We start from the raw sequence: 19,283 nt of genomic DNA, 5'->3' as shown, positions 1-19,283 counted from the left end.
TAAGTTTAAAGAGTTCGTTCATGAGAGTTGGAGACCTCATTCGTATGTACTGCAAGCTGCTGAAGGGTTCAGGAATAAGGTGCAGGGGTGGAATAGGAATGTGTTTGGGCATATTATCAGAAGGAAGAACAAGTTATTAAAGAGGATGGAGGGCATTCAACGCAGGTTGGAGGGGAGGTTTGATCATAGCCTTGAGGGCCTCCTCAGAACCCTTCAGAAGGAGCTGGAGGTTGTGCTTAGGCAGGAGGAGTTCCTTTGGTTCCAGAAGTCTCGGAAGTCCTGGATTAGAGATGGGGATCGTAATACCAAATACTTCCATCTCTCTACCCTGATCAGAAGGCAGAGAAATAGAATTGAGGCCATTAAGGATTCTAATGGTGATTGGGTTTATGAAGATGAGGTTATTCGGAACTTAGCCCTGGATTTCTACAGAGAGCTGTTCAAAGAGGAACCTGTTCTTTTGGAGAGGGATCACTCTATTGCTACATTTCCTTTAATCAGTGAGGATTGTAGTCAGGAGGCCTTTCAACCTATTTCCCGAAAAGAGATTGACCAAGCTATCTTCAGCATTGGGGCTTCTAAAGCTCCTGGGATTGATGGTCTTCCGGCGGGCTTTTACCATAAGCATTGGGATGTAGTGAAGGAAGGCATCTATAATTTTGTCTTGGGGGTGTTCAGTGGTTCGAAGGATATTGAGCTGGTTAATAGAACCCTCCTGGTTCTGATTCCTAAGATTGATAAGCCTTCTTCCTTTTTGCATATGAGACCTATCAGTCTTTGTAATGTTCTTTACAAAACTGTTACAAAGATTGTGGCTAATAGAATCCGTGGCATTCTTCCTGCGATCATTTGTCAGAATCAGGGTAGCTTTGTGCCTGGTAGACAAATGATGGATAATGTGGTGATCGCCCAAGAGATGGTCCACACGATGAAGATTAGGAAGGGGAGGAAAGGCATTGTGGCTCTGAAGCTGGATTTAGAGAAGGCCTATGATCGAATTAATTGGGATTTCTTGATGGAGAGCCTTGAGAGAGCTAGAATCCCGGACAGCTGGAGAAGTTTAATTAAGGTATGTATTTCTTCTCCTGTGTTTCAAGTTATGGTCAATGGGGATATGTCGGAGGAATTTTCCCCGGGCAGAGGAATCCGTCAGGGGGATCCTATGAGCCCTTTCCTTTTTGTTATTGCTATGGAGAGGCTCTCTCACCTGATTCAGGATGCGATTGATAATGGGAGTTTCCACCCTGTGGCGATCAACAGCTTCTGTCCCCAGGTGACTCACTTATTCTTTGCAGATGATGTCCTTATCTTTCTTGAGGGTAATGAGGAGCAGTTGAGAGTCATTATGGATATTCTGGATTGTTTTTGTTCGGCCTCTGGGCAGAAGCTTAATATCCAGAAATCTAGGATGATGTGCTCTAAGAATATGAATCAGAGAGTCTGTAAGAGATTAAGTGATCTCTCAAGTATTCCTCTTACTGATTCTCTTGGGAAGTATCTGGGCGTTCCCCTCCATAGTGAGCGTGTGTCTAAAGGCTCCTTCAAAGAGACTTTGGATAAAGCTAATTCGAAGTGTGCCACTTGGAAAGCCAAGACTCTGTCTCTCGCTGGCCGCCTCACGTTAATTCAATCTGTTAATTGTGCTGCTCCCAATCACATCATGCAGGCTTGTAAGCTTCCGGATCCTGTGCTTAATGATCTTGACAAGATTAACCGTAGGTTCCTGTGGGGGGAAGCTGCGGAGGGCAGGAAGATCCATCTTGTGCCTTGGAGTGAGGTTTGCCAGCCTAAAGATTCTGGGGGTCTGGGTATTAGGAAAGCAAAGGACAATAATAAAGTTTTATTAATGAAACTCCTTTGGCATATGTGGCAAAACCCCTCCTCTCTTTGGGTTCGCCTCCTTTGTGGTAAGTATCGGAAAGACAAAATCTTCGGGGGCCCGAAAGAGAGAGTTGATAATTGTTCCTTCCTCTGGAAAGGACTTAGTGCTGTGTTTGATGAGTTCTGCTCGGGAGTTGGCCTGGAGGTGGGGAATGGTAAGTCCATTAGTTTCTGGTTTGATAACTGGATTGGGGATAAACCGTTAATTGAGGTGTGTTCTTCCCCCCCGCCTAGTGATATACGCAACTGGAGGATTGCCGATGTGGTTGACTCGGAAGGGGACTGGATCTGGTCAAAGTTTGATACTTTCTTTAGCCTTGAGACTCTCCTTAGAATGCGGGGAGTGAAGGTGAGTAATCAAGAGGAAGACTTGGATAGGCACTGTTGGGCGCTGACTAACAATGGAGTTTATTCTTGCAAATCGGCCTTTGAAGCTTTCTCTCTCTTTAGATCTGATCCTCCCTCGGATGTGTGGAAGTCGATTTGGACCCTTAAAGTTCCTTTCCGTATTAGGAGTTTCCTGTGGCTGGGTGTTAAGGACAGGCTTCTTACTAATTCGGATAGGCACAGAAGGCACTTGACTGATTCTGGAGCTTGCAGTAGATGCAGAGGTCATGTTGAGACTTTGTGCCATGCTCTTAGAGATTGCTCTAATAGTAAAGAGGTTTGGAGGAAAATTCTCCCACACCATATTTTCTCTTCCTTCATGGCACATTCTGAGGTCGACTGGTTCTCTGATGGTGTTAGAGGAAAGTTGCTTCCATACATGGAGCATGGTGACATTTTCTTTGCTATTATCTGTCACCAAGTTTGGAAATGGAGAAACGAGGAGATTTTTGGAGATAAAACTGTTTTTATGACAAACTTAGCTGATTTCTTCTCGAAAAAACTTTTCTCTATTATCGATAGTTTCAAAGGAGAGTCCCTTGCCAGAGCCTCTCAGTGTTGTGATGTCCATCTCGTGGGATGGAGCAGGCCAAGAGAGGGGGTTGTGAAGCTGAATACTGATGGTTCCTGCCTCAGTAACGGTAAGATTGCGGCTGGAGGTGTGCTTAGAGATGTAGGGGGCGTCTGGCTTTCTGGGTTCTCCCAGAATTTAGGGTTGGGTTCTTCCTTTTCTGCGGAGCTCTGGGCTATTCTTACTGGAATCAATCTTGCTAAAAGGCTGGGTGTTAAGAGGCTCTCTGTGGAGTCTGATAATTTGGAAGCAATCAAAATGATTTCTGAGAATCATTCTATGGGTCTTAACAGTCGCAACCTCATCAAAGCTATTATAAGGCTTTGCTCCTCCTTTGAGTTCGTAGAGTTCAGACACATTTTTAGAGAGCAGAATCGTGTTGCTGATCGCTTGGCGGCGGCGGGCCATGAAGGGACGTTAGGCGTTACTACCCTTCCTGTTTCCCCTAGTTTCATCTCTCATCTTCTCTTAGAAGATAGGATTGGGGTTAGCTTCCCTAGGCTAATTCCTGGGTAGTTTGTTGTTATTCGTTTTTCTTTTCCTTTTCTACCAAAAAAAATAAAAATAAATATAATGAATGTCTATGAAATTTGCTAATGGGAATAAGACCGTTGTGCTGGCCAGCCTGAATGCAAGAAAAACCTGAAAATCTAGCAAATAGGAGAACTTCTGAACCTAGCCTGAAAATTTCAACATGACAATGGGTGAGCTTCCTACTCAATAAGCATAATGGTAAATATTTATATATATATATATATATATATACACACATACAGTTCACATATATTATATTTGATCAATCAAGTAATCATTAAAATTAAATAGATGATATCACAAGCCAGACTCTTTACTACGCCTAATATCCTAAAGTTATATTTATTTTAAGGGCCCTAGGTAAACCTAAGTAAAAAAATATATATAATGGTCCTATAGTGTTTTATCATCAAAATAGGTATGCGTTATCGTCTACTCTTGCAAGACACACAACCTTGAGACTTCACAATATAAGTACTTTTATAACGGTACTGCTATCGTCTAATCTTGCAAGACGCAGTACCAAACCCAATCTAAAATTTAATAACACCCTATCGTCTCCTCTTTCAAGACAGGTGTATATATTCTCAGTATCAACAACCTCCAGACCATTGTACCTATCCACTTATGCTAGCTAATTAAGTGAAATTCTAAAATGAGACGTCTTTCCATTCAACCACAGACATTTTCCTTGTAAGGTAATGATTCAATATGTGATAAAATAATATGCACCTTCTACTATTTAATTAAGCAAAACCATACCACTAAATAATAATGGTTCACCACAACAATTGATTGTCCAGAACAAAAACTAGCTCATACTTAACATTATTATGAACAACATATAATATACCAATAGTTATAGATATAACTTTCCTGGAATGAATATACATATATTTATTGACATATAGTTATAGGCATAACAACATATAAATAATTCTTCCTAAAAAAGTATAGATATAGACGTAACCTTTTTTTGGAATAAATTATAATGTATATAGGTATACAAGTATTAATTATATATATATATATATATATAAATAGATAAATATATATATATATATATATATATATATATATATATATTTATAATTATGGTTACCTCTCGTCTCAAAAGATAATCAAACTGTTCGGGGTCCTGCTCACCCGTCTCTTCCTCTCCTATAATTATAGAAATGCATTCCTATAATTAATTATTATTGAAACAATAATATATATGCAAATGTATACTCAAAATGCTCCTAACCTCATCAAATACTTTAAGATTTCACATTAGTCTAATTAGTTCAATTCTCCTAATAGACCAAGAATTAAGAAACACTATTATGTAGACTGGAACCTAAACGAAATGATTAAAATTCTGCTCGGAACGCTCACCGGAGTTTCGCCGGAAACCGGTGGTCGGAAATTCACCGGAGTTGTCGAAATCACGAACCGAGACTACCACAAGATAGCCAACGTTTAGGAGAGTCCAAAAGTACGCTCCTTTTGCTATTAAAATCACCTAAAAGATCGAAATCTAACACTTTGTCGGTGAAAAACGTATGCACCGGTCACCACATTTTTCGACCAGAAAAATAGCAATATTGGTCTTGAAATCTTCCTTATGTGATAAGGAATTTAATGGTGTAATTTTTATCTCAAATGGTGCCCGGAATAAGGAGTTATAGAAGAAATTAAACTACGCAGGAGGAAGGTTTTTGATTCTGGAAAAAGGAACCCTTTTCACCGCCAACCCTTCTAATCTAATAATAATAATAATAAACAATTTGATATAATTTATTATAATGATAATAACTAATAATAATAATAAAATGTTAAAATAATACACCTATATTAATATAATTTAAAATAACTTTTATCACTTTTATTTTGTAAAAATCACTCTCTAAATTTACGGATATTACAGTTCTACCCTCCTAAAAAAAAATTTCGTCCTCGAAATTTACATACCAGTATGCTCAAACAAATGCGGATATTGTTCCATCATGTTTTCCTCCAGCTCCCAAGTTGCTTCTCTAAGCGATTTGTTGTGACTCCACCTTACTCTTACCATAGGCATTTCTCGTCTCCTCAACTTCCGTATTTGTCTCTCTAAAATTTCCACTGGCCTTTCTTTGACTGTCAGATTCTTGTTTACAACTTCAATCTCCGGCTCAGGAATCACATGGCTCAGATCTGACTTATACCTCCTTAATACAGATACATGGAAGACATTGTGAATCTGAGATAGTTCACTTGGGAGATCTAACCTATATGCCAAAGGTCCAATTCGTTCAGTAATTTCATAAGGTCTAATGAATCTTGGATTCAACTTCCCTCGTCTACCAAAACGTACTATCCCCTTCCATGGAGATACTTTCAGAAATACTTTGTCCCCAACTTCGTACTCCATCTCTCTCCTGTGTTGATCTGCATAAGCCTTTTGTCTCTCTTGAGCCGCTTTAAGGCACTTTTTCACCACATCTATCTTCTCTATTGTTTCCTGAACTAACTCAGGTCCTTCTAACTGTCTTATACCCTCAACATCCCAACAAACTGGACTTCTACAAGGTCTCCCATAAAGTGCTTCGTATGGTGCCATACCAATACTACTATGGAAGCTATTTTTATAAGCAAATTCAATCAACGGCAGGTACACGTCCCAATCTCCCTGAAAATTAAGTGCACAAGCCCACATCATATCCTCTAAAGTTTGAATGGTCCTCTCTGACTGCTCATCTGTCTGAGGATGAAAAGCAGTACTAAAATTTAGCTTTGTTCCCATAGCTAACTGCAAACTACCCCAAAATCTAGAGGTAAATCGAGGGTCTCTATCTGACACAATAGAAATGGGTATACCATGTAGCCTTACTATCTCAGCCACGTACATCTTGGCCAATTTGTCCATTGGGTCAGTCTTTCGCATTGGTAAGAAATGAGCAGACTTTGTCAATCGATCCACAATCACCCAGATACTGTCATGCTTCCTTCTAGTCCTCGGTAACCCAACTACAAAGTCCATAGTAATCCGTTCCCACTTCCATTCTGAATAGCTAACGGCTTCAGCTTCCCAGCGGGAGCTTGATGTTCAATCTTGACTTGTTGGCAAGTCAGACACTTGGAAACAAACTCTGCCACATCTTTCTTTAAGGTAGGCCACCAATAATAGGATCTTAAATTCCTATACATCTATGCATAGCATAAGGAGCATTGTGTCCTTCCTCCATAATCTCTAGTCTCAAATTGTCCACATTTGGGACACAAATTCGGTTTCCCATCACCAATAATCCATTTTCCTCAACTGTGATGTATGGTTTTTTTCCTTGCTTCACTCGCTCATACATTCTTTGTAAGAATGGATCTTGCATCTGTACCAATCTAATTCTCTCCTTTAAGTCCGGTTTCAGCTGCAAGGTAGCCATAAGTCCAGTCACCTCATCAATTCTCAGCTGAACATCCATGGATCTCATTTCCTGTAAATGATTCATTTTAGCCAATATACCAAAATTCTTTCTACATAAGGCGTCTGCAACCACGTTAGCCTTTCCCGAATGGTAGTCTATAGTGCAGTCATAATCTTTTAACAGCTCAATCCATCTTCTTTGTCTCAAATTCAGCTCCTTCTGAGTGAGAATATATTTCAGACTCTTATGATCGGTGAGAATCTGAAACGTCTCCCCATACAAATAGTGTCTCCATATCTTTAAAGCATGAACTATTGTTGCTAACTCCAAATCATGTGTAGGATAATTCTTCTCATGAGGCCTCAATTGCCTAGAAGCATAAGCTATCACCTTCCCGTTTTGCATCAGAACACATCCTAATCCTTGACCTGAAGCATCTGTATACACAACAAATCCTCCACCCTCAGATGGTAGCACAAGAATTGGATTTGATGTCAAACTTTTCTTCAGCTTGTCAAAACTCTCTTGACACTTCTCATTCCATTGAAATACAACTCCTTTTTTCAGCAATTTAGTTAAAGGTGATGCAATTAGTGAAAAACCTTCTACAAACCTTCTATAATAACCAGCCAAACCGAGAAAACTTCTCACCTCTGTCACATTCTTGGGTGCTTCCCACTCCATAACTGCCTTTACCTTTGAGGGATCAGGCCTAACACCTTCACCAGATACCACATGGCCTAAGAATACCACTTGGTCCATCCAGAATTCGCACTTACTGAGCTTTGCATACATCTGATGTTCTTTTAGGATTTGCAACACTATCCCCAAATGGTGCTCATGATCTTCTGCCGTCCATGAGTAAACTAGTATATCATCAATGAAAACGACAACAAACTGGTCTAAGTATGGCTGAAAGTTCTTGTTCATCATTGCCATAAAAACTGCAGGAGCATTTGTAAGTCCAAATGGCATTACAAGGAATTCAAAATGACCGTACCTTGTACGAAAAGCAGTTTTTGGAATATCAGAATCAGCCACTCTCAACTGCCAATAGCCCGATCTTAGGTCAATCTTAGAGAAATAGCAAGCCCCCTTCAATTGATCCAGAAGGTCATCAATTCGGGGCAAAGGATATTTGTTCTTAATTGTTACCCGATTTAGCTGCTTATAGTCAATGCATAACCTCATACTTCCATCTGTCTTCTTGACAAACAAGACCGGTGCACCCCAAGGTGAAGTGCTAGGTCTCACAAACCCTTTCTGCAATAACTCCTCCAATTGCTTCTTCAATTCCTGTAACTCCACCGGTGCCATTCGGTACGGTGCAATGGATATAGGAGGAACTCCTGGTATGGTCTAAATGGTGAAGTCAACCTCTCTATTAGGTGGTAATCCCGGAAGATCATCTAAAAACACTTTTGGAAACTCCCTCACCACAAGGATGTCTCCCAGATTTGTACTTTCAGCTGTTGTATCAATAATGTGTGCTAGAAAGGCTTCACTTCCCTCTCTAATCCACCGAAAGGCCTGAACTGCTGACACTAGACACACAGGCATAATTGACATTTCTCCCACAAATAGCACCCGATTACCCTCATCGATACCTAATGTTACCTCTTTAGTATAACAGTTTACTACTGCCCTATATTGTGATAACCAATCCATACCCAAAATCACATCAAACTCATTAAAATCTAAAACAGTTAAATTGGCTAGAAATTCTCTCCCACTCACCCTTATAGGACAATCTTTTACAACCTTATCAACTACTACACTATCCCTAGTTGGCATTTGTACCCTCAAATCATAACCTAAAGGCTCTACCTTCCCAGACACTTTCATAGTAAATGCAGATGTCATGTATGAATGGGTTGACCCAGGGTCTATTAATACAAAACCAGAAGTATCAAAGATAGTAACAGTACCAGATATGACATCAGTTGCAGAGGGTGCTTCGTTTCTAGTCATGTTAAAAACTCTTTGTGTAGAGTGTATCTGAGCTTAAGCACCCACCACGGCATCATGTCCACCACCAAGATTGGATCCACGACCTCTACCTCGACCTCTGCCAGCTCCAAATGTGTTGTCTGTTGGGTTGCCTCTCCTTGAAGTCTGAGCATAAGCCTCTCCACCAGTCCACGTAGCATTTGGGCACTCATTTCTGTAGTGGCCCAACTCACCACATCCAAAACATGTAATCCTCCGAGATCCCCAACACGCTCCCATATGATGTCGTCCATAAGTGTCACAAGCAGGAACATGATCTGGTCTAGCACCTCCTCTGAAAGCACTCCATGATCCACTACTAGATCCTCTGTTGCTCCCAAAAGATGGTGAGCTATAGGTGCTCAGTCCACCTAAAACTTGTCCAGAGTCTGCTGAGCTGCTACCCCCAAATCTACCTCCTCCTCGATAGCTACTACCACTCTGTGAAAAACTGCCCCTTCCACTAGTGAAGGACTGCGATCCACTCCTCTTGGTCGATCGGCCCTGCTCTCCCTGACTCTCAGATCTAGCTCTCTTAGCTGCCAGTGTCTCCCCTTCATTAAAAGCCTTCTCAACTTTAGCAGCAGTCTCATGGAGGATACGGTAATTTTTGACACAATTAGCCACACAAGCTTTGATTCTAGGGGTCAGACCGCGCTCAAATCTTCTACACCGTTCATCTTCAGTCATAAGTGGTGCATAGCGAGATAATGCAGCAAAACGGTTCTCATACTCAGATATTGACATCTCGTTCTTCTTTAGATTCATAAATTACATCTGTTTTTCATCTCGATATTCTTGAGAACAGTACTTGTCATTGAATAGATTCCTGAAATCCTCCCATGTAACTGCTTGATCATCTCTACCCCTCATCACTGCTTTCCACCATATCAATGCATCACCAGCCAGGAGTGTCACAGTGTACACTCTACTCTCAAGAGGGCAGTTCATTGAGTTCAACACGTCCTCAACCTTTATAAGCCAAAGTTCTGCTTCCTCGGGGTCTAGTGTCCCCTTATAGGTCTCAGCTCCCAACCTTCTAAGGCCATCTAAGTTTTTGTCAAAAGATGGAACCAATGGTGCATGTGCTTGAACATTTTGAAACTGATTTTGTAACTGAGCCGCCATTGTGCCTATGGCTTTAACGAATTGTTGCATTGCTGGTGCAAAGTTAAGTACGCCTAATGAAGAGTTTCCGCCTAGCCTGGTGGGTGCTCTGATACCATTAAATGTAACTCTCGTTCCGGGGCGTATAGAAAACTAAGCAATTATCATAATTTAAGCAAAAACACCAACATAACTATATAAAGGCTCCTCATTGATTACCGTCTATCAAAATTTCATAACCAAAGAATTAAATAACCAACCAAACAATTTACCCTGTCAATAATATTCATTTAAATTTAAACAAATAATCAAATCCAATAGTATAATAAATATAATGAATGTCTATGAAATTTGCTAATGAGAATAAGACCGTTGTGCTGGCCAGCCTGAATGCAGGAAAAACCTGAAAATCTAGCAAATAAGAGAACTTCTGAACCTAGCCTGAAAATTTCAACATGGCAAGGGGTGAGCTGCCTACTCAATAAGCATAATGGTAAATATTTATATATATATATATACACACACATACAGTTCACATATATTATATTTGATCAATCAAGTAATCATTAAAATTAAATAGATGATATCACAAGCCAGACTCTTTACTACGCCTAATATCCTAAAGTTATATTTATTTTAAGGGCCCTAGCTAAACCTAAGTAAAAAATATATATAATGGTCCTATGGTGTTTTATCATCAAAATAAGTATGCGTTATCGTCTACTCTTGCAAGACACACAACCTTGAGACTTCACAATATAAGTACTTTTATAACGGTACTGCTATCGTCTAATCTTACAAGACGCAGTACCAAACCCAATCTAAAATTTAATAACACCCTATCGTCTCCTCTTTCAAGACATGTGTATACATTCTCAGTATCAACAACCTCCAGACCATTGTACCTATCCACTTAAGCTAGCTAATTAAGTGAAATTCTAAAATGAGACGCCTTTCCATTCAACCACAGACATTTTCCTTGTAAGGTAATGATTCAATATGTGATAAAATAATATGCACCTTCTACGATTTAATTAAGCAAAACCATACCACTAAATAATAATGGTTCACCACAACAATTGATTGTCCTGAACAAAAACTAGCTCATACTTAACATTATTATGAACAACATATAATATACCAATTGTAACGACCCGGTCCGGAGTGGGTGGCGCCGGGGTAAGAAGGCCTGAGCAAGGAGCGGCCCTAAGGGATGGCGATGGGGGCAGGAATGAACTGAATCCCACATCGAAAATGGAGAGGAAGTGATTGAGGCTTATTAGTAAGATGTGAATCCAATACATGCAGACGCGTTTTAAAACCGTGAGGCCCAATGTGTTGGAATTGGGCCAAAGCGGACAATATCTACATGGTATTGGACCGGAATGTTACAATTGGTATCAGAGCCGACTCTCTATGTACGATGTGTTGTTCGGGGACGAACCAGGCGGAAGCTGGTGGGCCAATTAAGGTTGATTTTAATGTTTAAAGCCTTCAAATCGCTTAAACTATTTCTCGAGTTCTAATTTACATAGAAAATTTTAATTGGAAAATGATCCGTTTAAAAGGTGTCTGATGATCCTCGAACCGAAAAAATCGGATAAATTATAAAAATAATATATAAACTAAAAAGAATATATATGGTCGTAGAATAAATTGAAAAAATATAGTGCATAGAAATATAAATGGTAGAGAAAGATGGATGAAAAAGAAAAGAGAAAATTACACACAACTGTTAGTTTTAAAGGCTATTTACAATAAAATAACTGTACTTTTTTATTATTGTCGTATCAATAGAAACTCTTTTGATTATGTCAAATTCTCAACACGTTTTGTTTGATATTAATAATGAAACATAATTTTTAATACTTATCATTTATCTCATTTCAAAAAAAAAAAAAGAGTACTTATCATTTATCTCATACAAAGGTTTCGTTTATTTATTTATTTTTTTTTATTTTTTTATTTTTACTTAAACCTCATATATCGTTTTTTTCTACCTTTTCTTTTGGGCTTTTTACATTAACATCATAATTGACTATAAAATTATAACTAAATCATTTTATCAAACTTAATTCTCAATATGTCATTTTTTTCTATATTATCAAATACAATAAAATATGCTTTTACACCTAATTTAAAAAGTTTAAATTCCAATTTATAAATCTCAAACTCTTAATAATATATTTCAGATTCCTAATTTATAAACTTTAATCTTTAAAAATAATAATTTTATTAGTTTGAAATAATTCAAAACTATGATTTAACATAGTTATAAATAGTTTTTTAAAAAATGAATTTTTGTGTAAATTTCCCTATTTAATTTTGTAGTTGGACTTATTTGCTGAAAGTTTACTAGGGGTGGCAACGGGGCGGGGGCGGTTTTGCATTCCCCATTCCGCCCCCAATATTTTCGGGGCGGTTTCGGAGAATCCCCAAAACAATATTCGGGGATTTTTTGGCACCCACACCCGCCCGCACGGTTCTCCACGGGTTTCGGAGAATCCCCAATCCCCAAATAAAATTTAAAAAATTCCCTAAATTTAAAATTCACTATGTGTTACTGGTATAAAATATCACTTTAGAACAACAATAAAACGAAATTATAAAATATAACTTAGATTAACAATAAAATAAAATCAAAGTACTGATATAATAAAAAAACTTAACATTCAGTATCAGTACTAATATAATAAAGAAACTCAGCATTCAGTAATGATATATCTAAATACATGTGATATACCAAGAATAGCAATAATCCAAAATTGATATACCAAGAGCACCAATAAAATAAAATTAAATTGTTGTATGTAGTATTAGTTAACTTATCACAATGCTGATTATTTTTTAATCACATTTAAATACTAATTATCTTAGATATATATAATATTTTATTTTATTATACGGGGATTTTGCGGGGATTTTACGGTCGGTTTTTCGGGGGCGGTTTGCGGATCCCTGCGGTTCGGGGATAGTAATACCCACCCCCGTCCAATTTTAATGTTCGGGGCTAAAATTTCCCCCGCCCCCAGCCCCGCACCCAAAATTTTCTGTTTTTCCCCGACCCTATCGATTCGGATCCCCACGGTTTTCGGTTTTTCCTCGCCCCATTGTCACCCCTAAAGTTTACTTTAAGGTGCGAAAGGCAATTTTGTGGGCTTTTGTTAGACCACTAGGCCCAAGAAGAAAGATTGGACAAGAGACAGGAAGCATTTTAATCCTTTCAAAATTTTCAACCAATTATTATAAAAAAGAAAAAGAAAAAAACATTTAGTAAACTTGAAATATAATTGCACATAACTTTCTTAACATTTATAAAATAAATAATTTAAAATTTATTTGGTTTAACTTTCTTAATATCTGTTTTTGTTATTAGATGTTTAATATTGTAAAAATAATTGTTAGTTAGATAAAGATTTAGCCTCTTAAACTTTTAAAATATTTTAATAACCTCTTCAACTGGTATAAAATATCCAGATAGCTCCTCAAATTACGTAAAATATAATCAATTAATCACTCGGCTGTAAAAAAAGTAAATTAAATACGGAAAATGTGTTGTACCCGTCTTGGAAAAGTAAAACAACTAAAGTCAGGGTATGAGGTTATAATATCAGAAATGACAAATTTTATATTTGAGCTTAGAACTTTCTATTTAATATGATTTAATCTATTATGTGAAATATGTAATAATATAAGCTTACTTTATAAAAAACAAAGTAAGCATAGAAGACACCGTATTTTAATACACGTGCAATGCATTTTACAACTGAATAATCAATTGATTATATTTTAAATAAATTGAGACAGCTATCCAGACATTTTAGACAAGTTAAAAGAGCTATCAGGAAATTAGTTTTTTTTTTTTTTTTTGGCTAAAAATTGTTGTTTCAAAATTTTACCCAATATTTTTTTTATCTCATGTTTAAAATTAGGGTTAATTTCAAATTATCCCTGTAGTTTATTTTTTTTTGTACAAACCAAATCTTGTGGTTTGTAAATTTTTTATTTTGAGTTCACTTTATTAAATTTGGCCGATAACGACCATAAAATGAAAAATTTCAAGAATGAAATGATATTTTAAGCAACTTTAATTCGTGATGTCATTTATGTGCTGTTTTTCATGATAGAAAATTAATGTTTAGAGAGAGAAAACTCTAAAAATGATGATTTTGAAAAATAAAAAAATGTGGTTTCATAGTAAATATGATACTAAACAACTTTAATTCTTGAATTTTTTTATTTTGATGTCGTTATCTGTAAATTTAGTCAATCTGAAAAGAAAATTTTGTAAACCGCAAGGTTTGGGTTGTAATGAAAAAACCCACAGATACTGATGTACAAAAACGTGTAATTACAAGGTTTAATGTGAAATGAACTTTAAGATAAAAATTAGTTCGAAAAATGAAACCAAATCCACTCTTAATCTAATTGAACCCCAAATAATTACTTTTTCTAAGACTATAAATAGGTTATTTTCACTCATAATTACAGCTATATATAAATATTAAAGCAAATTTAATTTATAATTAAGCTGATTGATATTTCATCCTCCATTTCTCTGCAACTCCAGACGCTGCGCAGACTCAATAAATGTCCTGCAAAACCATAATTCCACATTTACTCACAAACTAAATACAATATTTCATTTCCTATAAAAAAAAATACAATATTTCATTCGAAATGAAAAACCAAAATAAGTTAATGAAAAATAAATTTCTAATTCCCAAAATAAGGGAAAAATAACTTCTCCTTTGTATTTCTTTCAACTACCATATAAAGTATAAAAATATCTTAGCGTTTACAGTTCAGGAGTTCTCATAACTTTTAAAATGATATAATTTTATCCTAACGTTAGCAGTTAAAAATAATTTTATCCCTAACGTTAATAAGTTGAGTCAATTTCAAATATTATTATAAAATACAGATATTTTATTCTTTATTCTGCACCAATTGCATATCAACTGGTTAAAAAAAAAGATTTCATATTTTATGTGATTTAATAAAGAATTGGAGATTAATATTTATAAATTCGGAAAATATTTTGATTTTTTTTTGTCCAACTCATACAATAGACAATATATTTTTTAATTTTTAAAATTTTTTTTCACGTCTAATCCTATGTTTATAACCTGTTACTAATAATTGATAAAATAACTCACATGTGAAGTGTAGAAAACAAGATTCATGACCGATAAGACAATTTGATGAATCATTTCTCAAATTGACCCAACTTGACAACGTTAGGAATAAAATTGCTTTTAGTTGCCAATGTCAAAGGTAAATTGTATCGTTTTAGACGTTAGATGTAAAATTGCTTTGAACTATAAATATTAGGGATATTTTTACACCTTATATCATTAATTAAAGATAGAAAAAAGAAATTAACTATAGAACTACCTTTTATTATTTTTTTTAATCTGATTTTCATTTAACAATTATATATATTAAATATTTTTCATGAAAGTATAATCACGATAGCTATTTTAGTCAATCTCATAAAATAAAATAATAGTAATGCACATGGCGTAACCAATCCAGGGCTAAGGGTTTCCGGCCCTCCCGGCTCTATTCTTAAATAGTATTGGTTCGGTATGTAATAGTCTCTTTAAATTTAATTTACATTATCGTTTTTATAGTGTAATTTCGATAGTTTAAAATGATTGAATTTATTAACATATATATTTTAATGCAAAAGATCATGTAATATTATTTTAATAGAAACACATCTAAACTTTAATTTTTTTAACGTAAAAGAAAAATATATATTACGTGGTTCGATAAAGAATGTATTACTTTTTTTTAACAGAATTGTAAAACAAATTGTATATCTTATTTCGCTAGCAAAAATAAGGAATTCAGTCAATGTCATATTAATTTTTACTAACGTAGTAACAAGTTATCTTATACTATATTGCTAAAAATTTACTCACGTAATATGTTGACCTGAAATTACCAATTACCACAACAACAAAATAAAATAACATGACAATTTTTTTTAGCAATAATCATTTTTGGAACGAAAAATACCACATTCAATATAGAAAACCAAATTCTTAAATACAAAACTATTTTTACTTTCAAATCGGTTAACAACTGAACTAAACACACGGTATTAAATCGATTCAAAAATTTCAAGATTAAAACTAATTAAAATTGTTAATTTATGAAAATGAAAATAAAAAAGATGAATTAATACATACTTCCATGGAACATCTGCAGCAAGTAGCCAGTCTCCATATTTATCCTGATATGTTAGAGTATAAACTACTCTACCATCTTCTTCTTCAACCTCATGTTGACCTGTGGAGATCAAAACATTAAATTATTAAACCCAATTAGACCATGTTAATTACAGAGTTAATTATAAATAGCTTCCATGTGGTTACACGGATTTACAGATCGGTACATGTATTTTTTATAAACGCAATCATTTGGTTTGCAAAATTTTGCATTTTCTTTTTACTTTGCTAAATTTGGCCGATAACGACTTCAAAATGAAAAAATTTCAAGAATTAAGGTTGTCTAGTATAATATTTACTAGGGTAAATAATTTATTAGTCTCATTCTTTTTACCTAACATATTGTTTAGACCACATATTTTGAAAAACACATTATAAGATCCCTATCTTTTGTTATTATTAACCATTTGCTATTTTCTTTTAAATTTTTAACCGTTATATTTGACATAAACAGATAGACAAAAAATAACAGAATAACATGATCATTTTGTATATACTATGGCTGTCCTAAAAGCTAAGATATGTTCGGTTAAAAATCTAAAAAAACTAGGCAGAATGACCAAATGGTTAATATTGACAAAAGTTAAGGACCTTATAATATGTTTTTCAAAATAGAGGGACTAAACAGTATGTTAAGTAAAAAGATGGAGACTAATAAAATATTTAGCCTATTTATTATGGAACCATATTTTTAATTTTTTAAAATCATCATTTTTGGAGTTTTCTCTTTCTAAATATTAATTTCCCTCATAAAAGCAACACCTAAATGACCTCAAATCTAAAAAGTTGAAGAATTAAAATTGCTTAAAGTATCATTTAATTCTTGAAAATTTTCATTTCGAGGTCGTTATCGGTTAAATTCTGACAAAGTGAATCTAAATGCAAAATTTTACAAACTACAGGGTTGCGTTTGCAAAAAAAAAAAAAAAATATATATAAGTACCCATCTGCAAATCAGCGAAACCACGTGACATCTATATCCATATGTAATTAACTCTTAATTATAACTTAATTAATATACTCACATTTGGGAAACATGTTGATCAAGAATTGAGTAAGTGTTGGATAAGAATTGAAAAGTCTTAGATTGATCTTCCTTGCTATTGCAACACCTTCCATCTTCACTTTCACATACATTGAATTTGATCCTCCATGTCTTTCATTATCATAATCATCATTATTATTATGATTAAGATTATGATTATGATTAATGTTTCCTAATTGATGATTATTATCTCTAGCCCTAGCTCTATTATTAAGAAAAATATGACCATTTTGTTGGTGATGATGAAGCAACTTCTTCCTCCATGATTTAATGGGTGGCCATCCAACCAATTCATCTTCATCCTCATTTACTCCACCATTCCTGCCCAATACCCATTAAAAATAAAAGATTTTAAGTAATTTTGACTCATTATTAATGCTGAAAAAGGCGGACTCAACGGTAAAAAAAACGACTCTTGTATTATGTCACATTCACTCAATTAAGCAATTTGATTCTCGTGATCATTGTTGAAGTTCCGAAATAATATATGATTTTTTTCGTAACTCATGTAAGTTGTAGTTTTCAGATTTTCTTGACCGTAGATTGAAATTCGTACCCTTCTATCTCTAAAAATTTTGTAGCACAAAAAAAAAAAACTATAGGATTGCAATTTATCATCATAATATAAGAGCAGATTCAATGGTAAAGATTAAACTACTCTTTTGTTGTATTATAACCACCTAAATTTGATTCTCGTTATCACTATTGAAGTTTTGAAGTAATATATGAATTTCGAGTTACTTGTGGTTTTTAGGTTTTCCTAACTCTATATTGAAAATTTTATAGTACCTCTATACTTCTAAACTTTTTGTCACACAAAAAAATGCTAAAATGATAACAACTTATTATGAGAGCAAGCTCGTTGATAAAGAAACGACTTTGATGTGTTACATCCATCTAAGTTACTCGTGATTTTCAAGTTTTCCTAATCTTAGACCGAGAATTGTACATCCTTCCACATCAAGACTTTTGTCACACAAAAAATATACTAAAACAGTCCGTCTACGAGGATGTATTCAACAGGAAAAAAGCGACCCCTATATTCTGTTAACCTAAGTTTCATTCGTGTTATTACAAAATAAATTTCATCGTGGTTTTCAGATTCCTCTAACTCTAATTCGAAAATTGTACCCTTCCACCTAATTTTTTAGTCATACAAAAAAATCGAATTATAGATTACGATAGTGGACTAAACAGTAAAGGACCGACTCTTATATTATGTTACATTCACTTAAGTTTAATTCTCATGATCGCTCTTGAAGTTCCGAAGTAATATATAAATTTTATCGTAACTCACGTAAACGGAAAATCGAACCCTTCAGCTTCTAAATTTTTTATCTCTAAAAAAAAAAAAAAAAACTTAAAAGATTGCAACTTTGAACGAACATATATATGTATACTTACATGTTAAGAGGGCAAGAAGGTTGCTTCTTCTTTCTATATTCATCTTCATCATTAGGCTGATCTTCACTACTCCATGAAAGTAAAGGCAAAGTTTGTGAAGAAGCTTCCACCTCCATAAAGCTACGTTTTTTCGAACTCGAACCAGGATTCGAACCCGAGACCATTTTGGACTCGAACCCGTTAACGGAATGGCCGAGTCCGAGGGAAAGATCAAGCTGAATTTCCATTAATGAATTGGAATTGGAACTGTGTGAAGTGTGAAGCATACATGTATTTATATAGAGAGAGAGAGAGGAGGAGGAGAGAGAAAGTAATAAATGAAATTAGAAGGGAGATAAAATGTCCGGAGGAAGAGAGGAAGGTTGGGGACAGCATGGAAGCTGGGTCGGGGAAAAGCCTGGCAATGATATGGACAGATGAGAAACGGTTGCTTCAACGTGCTGCGACCGCTTTGGCCGGAGTCTTTTCGTCCCCACTTTCAACCACCTTCTTTTTAATGTTAAATGTTATGCAACTACGGGTGGAAACGAATCTGTCTAGTTCGCAAACTGTTCGAGTCGGCTCGATTAAAGTTCGGTCAAACTTCGGATCGATTGGGCTCGAACTCGATTCGAGATCAGCTTGAACATTAATGAACGCGAGTTTGAGATTTTTTGGGTTCGGTTCGAAAATTCGTGAGCAGGTTCGAAAGTTTTTTTAAATATTATATATATAAAATTGATTTTTGTTTTTTATTTAAA

At 35.3% G+C, this 19,283-nt stretch overlaps 1 protein-coding gene and 1 long non-coding RNA gene across 2 annotated transcripts; both read right to left on the bottom strand.

The window, feature by feature from the left end:
* Positions 1–3,193: 3,193 nt before the first annotated feature.
* Positions 3,194–5,051, bottom strand: LOC136204263 (uncharacterized). Its single transcript, XR_010675107.1, has 3 exons — positions 4,751–5,051; positions 4,476–4,534; positions 3,194–3,519 (listed from the first exon to the last, which is right to left on the bottom strand). It is a non-coding gene; the product is annotated as an uncharacterized lncRNA (long non-coding RNA).
* Positions 5,052–14,214: 9,163 nt separating this feature from the next.
* Positions 14,215–18,844, bottom strand: LOC136202249 (auxin-responsive protein IAA29). The gene is made up of 4 exons (XM_065992752.1): positions 18,544–18,844; positions 17,120–17,460; positions 16,056–16,155; positions 14,215–14,450 (listed from the first exon to the last, which is right to left on the bottom strand). The coding sequence occupies exons 1-4, from the start codon at positions 18,807–18,809 to the stop codon at positions 14,399–14,401; spliced, it is 759 nt and encodes a 252-aa protein (XP_065848824.1). The 5' UTR covers positions 18,810–18,844; the 3' UTR covers positions 14,215–14,398.
* Between the last annotated feature and the right edge of the window lie 439 nt (positions 18,845–19,283).

This window comes from Euphorbia lathyris, chromosome 8, assembly GCF_963576675.1.
Source record: "Euphorbia lathyris chromosome 8, ddEupLath1.1, whole genome shotgun sequence".
NCBI lineage: Eukaryota > Viridiplantae > Streptophyta > Magnoliopsida > Malpighiales > Euphorbiaceae > Euphorbia > Euphorbia lathyris.
Note: the sequence above shows the minus strand (reverse complement) of the source record. Positions and strands in the feature narration are given on the sequence as shown.

Excerpts from the sequence above, each read along its gene's own strand:
- LOC136202249 (XM_065992752.1), bottom strand. The coding sequence starts at position 18,809 with ATGCTTCACACTTCACACAGTTCCAATTCCAATTCATTAATGGAAATT. Across the intron at positions 16,156-17,119 it reads GATCAACATGTTTCCCAAAT|GTCAACATGAGGTTGAAGAA; the intron begins GTGAGTATATTA and ends TGATCTCCACAG. Across the intron at positions 14,451-16,055 it reads GCTGCAGATGTTCCATGGAA|GACATTTATTGAGTCTGCGC; the intron begins GTATGTATTAAT and ends ATGGTTTTGCAG.